The sequence below is a fragment of the Stegastes partitus genome, unplaced genomic scaffold (genome assembly GCF_000690725.1).
Source record: "Stegastes partitus isolate 25-593 unplaced genomic scaffold, Stegastes_partitus-1.0.2 Scaffold264, whole genome shotgun sequence".
Classification (NCBI taxonomy): Eukaryota; Metazoa; Chordata; class Actinopteri; family Pomacentridae; genus Stegastes; species Stegastes partitus.
Genome location: NW_007577995.1, coordinates 498,569 through 503,955, shown reverse-complemented (window position 1 = coordinate 503,955; position 5,387 = coordinate 498,569). Strand labels below are relative to the sequence as shown.

At 42.9% G+C, this 5,387-nt stretch overlaps 1 protein-coding gene across 2 annotated transcripts in view; it reads left to right on the top strand.

Annotated features, from left to right (window-relative positions):
• The window catches only part of wdr47a (WD repeat domain 47a), a 15,305-nt gene extending 10,990 nt beyond the window's left edge, over positions 1–4,315 (top strand). Inside the window, exons 13-17 of one of the 2 annotated variants that reach the window (XM_008282255.1) lie at positions 319–485; positions 574–744; positions 829–960; positions 1,143–1,361; positions 2,704–4,315. In XM_008282255.1, the coding sequence (XP_008280477.1) occupies positions 319–485; positions 574–744; positions 829–960; positions 1,143–1,361; positions 2,704–2,846 (832 nt within the window). In that variant the 3' untranslated portion in view covers positions 2,847–4,315. Of the gene's footprint in view, positions 1–315; positions 486–573; positions 745–828; positions 961–1,142; positions 1,362–2,703 lie in introns of both variants that reach the window. The other variant, XM_008282254.1, reaches the window with a different exon arrangement.
• The last annotated feature ends 1,072 nt before the right edge of the window (positions 4,316–5,387 follow it).

Below are 5,387 nucleotides of genomic sequence, written 5' to 3'. Positions count from 1 at the left end.
CTTTAATGTTGTGCAACATTCCCGCTAATGTACTAATCTGCATTGAAACAAGACTAAAATTAAGTTTCTTCTTCAGTGCATCTTCTGGAGGCAAAATAAAAAATTGATTGTACCCAAAACACACCACAAGCAGAACATCTGGTTATGGATAGACGCTACAATTTACAGATATTCCCTTAAATACCTCTCATGCACGCGGGGCTTCATACGAGCCAGGCTGCTGTCACTGAGAATAGCTGCAGCACATCACCAACATCACCAGTTGTTTTGTCATTGATATATAGTTGACGACCTCATTTGAATTTCTCTCCTCAGCAGCTCAAGTCCAACAAAGCAGCCGGTTGTTCGCTTCAAAAGAAACAAACACCACAAAGGGTCCATCTACTGTGTGGCCTGGAGCCACTGTGGGCAGCTGCTGGCTACAGGCTCCAATGACAAATATGTCAAAGTCCTACCTTTCAGCGCAGAGACGTGCAATGCCACAGGTGAGCGTCCTCTGCACGGGTACATGTTGACAGTTCAGTTTGATCACATCGGCGTTCTCATTTTCGCTCGTGTCCTTGTGTGTCTCAGGCCCAGACCTGGAGTTCAGCATGCATGACGGCACCATCAGAGACCTGGCCTTCATGGAGGGTCCAGAGAGCGGAGGGGCGATCTTGATCAGTGCCGGAGCGGGAGACTGTAACATCTACACCACCGACTGTCAGAGAGGACAGGGTCTGCACGCCCTCAGTGGGCACACAGGTACGCTGATTGATTCTTCCTTCCACCTGGAACTCATGGAAAGATTGAAACTGAGAAATGTATAATGTGTTTATTTCTCTCCAGGTCACATTCTGTCTCTGTATACGTGGGGAGGCTGGATGATCGCTTCCGGCTCTCAAGACAAGACGGTGCGTTTCTGGGACCTCAGGGTACCCAGCTGTGTGCGAGTAGTGGGAACTGCTTTCCACGGCTCAGGTATGGCTCCACTTGTGTTGTGAGTTTCATCTAAATGTTGCTCTTATTCAGCAAATCCTTGGAAACTGCGAGCAATGTGTGATACCAGAAGTAGATTATACTGGGTGCTCATAATGATTCTCAGTCAGAGGAGAATGATTTTATTGGTATTCATACAGCTACGCCCATTCTTCACCACACAGGCAGTCCTGTTGCCTCGGTAGCAGTCGATCCTAGTGGCCGTCTCCTAGCAACAGGACAGGAAGACAGTGCGTGCATGCTGTATGACATCAGAGGAGGGCGCATCGTCCAAGTGTACCGGCCACACACCAGCGACGTTCGATCCGTTAGGTTTTCTCCTGGAGCGCACTACCTGCTCACCGGTTCCTATGACACAAAGGTCATGGTCACCAACCTCCAAGGTACGTCGAAGAGAGGCATCAGAGGGCAGACAGTAGTTAGAGGCTTCATCCAGCATTTCTGTCTTTATATGAGCCAGTCTGTGGTCATTAGAAGCGGACGATAAGGACATTTGTCATGGTGGTATGGCTGCTTTGATATTGTGATCCATATCAGAAAATGCCCTTCTGTTAAGTCAGTTGAGAAGTATAACATGATAAGAAGGAAAGGCCTGCTATTGGCTAAAAAGGACATGTTACGATGTTGGATATTTGTAGCCCAGAGCTCAGGCTTCTGACTGCTCTGACCTCAGCTTGTCACAGATTTCTGTATACATTCATCTACAGGCACAAATCACAGACAGAGCTGCTTACTAGCACTGGCTGCTGTCACACTGAAGGCATCCACAAGTTGGCTAGTCAGAAGAATGTGGGTTTTTAAAAACACGAACTAAAACTGCTTGTTTCCGACAAGCTGCAACTCTGGAGCTGAAAAACGAAGCCGACAGGGAGGTGCCAGAAACATTTATACAGTTCCATAAATGGCCACTTGACGCCGGCTCCAAAAGCAGGTCATTCCCATAGACACTTATGTTAAAATGCCCAACTTTACAGGAGAAATAAACATGTTTACAACCTGGTGCAAAACTGTTTTTGGTCTCTATGGCTAATTTTTCGGTTTGTGGAAACTGTACAAGTGAAGCATTTTTCTATAATTAAACTGTAAAGATGCACGGCTCACCTCAGCTCCACTTCTCCTCCACCTCTTTGCTGTTAACAGGGATACAAACTACTCACTTTTCAGCAAACGCTTGCTTTTTATTTCACGCCAGTTTGGTGAGAGGATGAACTGAGGGGCTGCATAAATTGCCTGTAAAAGAAAAAATAGTGTTTTCTTTTAACTGTGAATAATGCAAAGCTTCTCTAGTAGAGCTGAAAACGAGCAGAACATGAGTCAGAAAGCCTGTATGTGTTGCCAGAATGCAGATATGTGCAGCTTTGCCCACAGTAACCCAATGCATTCGCTGATATCAGGGGAATGCAGACCTCGCTATAGACTGTATAAGAAAAAAAAAAGACCTTGCTTACTTGAGTGTGGACAGCTATGGACTCTTGGACACCACATTGTCCAGTCAGTACAGGTTGCATCTGTTAGCGCTGTTAGCTCCTTGGATTATCTCCTTTAACTCTTTATATGCTCACAAAGACATGCTTCAACCTGCTTTATTTGCAGAAAAATCTCTCTCTCTATATATAACTGTATCTACTGAGTTTCACAGCTAAGCAGATTGTTGCAGGGTATAAAAGGAAAACCGCCTTCAGCAGGTGTGTGTGTCATACTTTTCTATCTCCTCTGTGTTTCCAGGGGATCTGACCAAACAGTTGCCTCTGACTGTGGTGGGAGAGCACGGCGACAAGGTGATTCAGTGTCGATGGCACACACAAGACCTGTCCTTCCTCTCGTCCTCGGCTGACCGCACTGTCACACTCTGGACACACAACCCTTAAAACACACACACACAGACAACCAGTTACTCTAATCTGAAAGACATACATTCCCCTAAAACAACACTGCTCCTCCTGCACTAAATACACTGTCTGTCACCTCCTTTAAACACTGTCTAAAAAACACACACATGCGGGTACACACACACACACACACACACACACACACACAGGTGATTGAGCCTTTCCCTCCTGTCTGTAGAAACCAAATGGATACAAACCCGGGACACATCGAAAGCACACATTTTGCATGTTCTGTTTCTTTACATCCCCCCACATTTATCTCCCCCGGTTGTAAAACTGCAGGATTTATTCATCACCGTCACTTTTCATCCCCTTTTTCCACGTGGTGTCGTCCTACATGTTCACTCCCTACAGACACCGGTCACTTCCTGCATGTTGTTTTCACCGGAGAGTTGTCAAGCTTAGACAGGAGTGCTTTGTTCATGATGGTGCCTTCCTTGAGTTCTCAGTTTCCATAACAAAAAAAAAAAAGAAGTAAAAAGAAATGATAATATGGTCATTTTTCAAGATCAAATTTTGTTAAGTCATTTCGAGAGGTCGTACATTCCTTCTTTTTTTTGCATATCATTTTCTTACAGCTGGTGTAATGCTGCTATTGTTTAGGAAAACAAAAGTCGATGTAAAGTGTAATTTTTTCAGTGTATCAGTAGTGAGCCGTTCCTTGCAGGAGGCTAAATCTGTGGAAGTCATACTATCTGTTGCTTCCCCGTGGGATGTACTGAAGTCTAATGTTACTGTATCCACTGCATTACTACAACTCAAAATGTGTAAAAAGAAAAAAAAAAAGTTATTGTAGCTAGTGCGTTTGTTTTGAATTTGAAATCAGTGTTTTTCGCGCTGAAGCTGTTACGCTGTCTTGCAATGGCTTGCTTGCAATGGAAGATCGTTATTATGTCGGCATCAAAGGGAAATACAACACACGGTTTAATTTGGTTGACTCAACCTTACCTTCATTTAGGACTTTTTTCGTGTTCAGAGGCTTTGGTGTGTCTCCTGCTATATTAGTAACATAACAGTAGGTGGCAGTCTTTGCCCATAACGAGGGTCGAACCATATGCACAATGAAATCTGGATGGAAGCACGGGTGTTTTGATATTTATTTAGAACCAGTATTTGGGGCATATGCATTGTATTCTTTTCTTGTATTTTCCATGAGCACTTTGTCTTTTAACATTGTCCTCTTACATTGATTTACTTACAAAGATGCATATTTAAGTTTTTTTGTTCATGTATAGTGTATATTATTTTAACAAATAAGGCCAAACTAATACATAGATGTATTTATTTCAGTTGTGTTTATGTATGTACAGTCATTAGTTTGTTTCTGAAATGCTAGTGGCTCTTGTATTAAGCCTTTTTAATTCTTGTTTTTAAAAGTGACCTAAATTAATTCAAGCTAACTGAAGTCTGATTGCTGGTACGTTCAATAAAGTGTCTTTTACACAAAATGTGTACTTTGTGTTTTGTTGTAATGGATACTTAACATTAAAAAACACACAAAAAAAATCTGAACAAGATGCGTACATGAATGAAGTTTTATTCAGGGTTCCCACTCTTGTGCTGAAATTATTTTTCCAGGACTTTTCCAGGACATTTTCAGCTGCTACAGACACAAGTTATCATACGCTAATACATTCCCCTGTCCCCCTCATTCTTTGGAAGTGTTTTCTACAGTTGTAGCTTGCATTTACCCAGATTGTTTTGCTGTTTACTACTCAGACATTTGATGTGCAGTCTATGGCTATAATTTATCTATGAAAAATAATTATAACAAATATATCAGATATTGGGCTGTTCAATAAAATAGCAGTGTTTGCATTTTTCATTACAAACTCAAATATTTACTCATTAAAATGAAAAAAAAGAGCTTCAGATTTAACATTCCTGTGAATCAGTAAACTACTATTTCGTTGTAGAACCACTGTTTTTGAGAACTGCTTGACATCTGTGCTGCATGGAGTCGACCAGCTTCTGGCTCCTGTAAACAGGTATTCCAGCCCAGGATGATTTGACTACCTTCCACAGTTCCTCTGCATTTCCTGGTTTTGCCTCAGACACAGCATTTTTAATGTCACCCCACAAGTTTTCTATTGGCTTAAGATCTGGGAATTGGGCTGGCCGCTCCGTAACCTTAACAAGTCACATGATACCGGGGAGGGAAATTGGGCCCAATTTGGATATTTTTACTTAGGGGTGTGCTCACTTAAGTTGCCAGTGGTATTGACGTGAATGGCTGTGTATTACATTGTTTTGAGGTGACAGTAAATTTACACTGTTATACAAGCTGCACACTGACGACTTTACATTGTAGCAATGTGTCATTTCTTCAGTGTTGTCCCATGAAAAGATATAACAAAAATTAAAGCCGCAAGCGGCGATGGACGGGTCCTCGCCCCACGCTTGTCGGCCTGGTCCGGGCGGGACTGTGATCCGGCATGTCAAGTTTGGGGCAGATCAGAGCAAGTATGGCCTAGTTACGAGCCACTTCCTGTTTAGTGGCGAGCCGCGACGGCGTGCGTG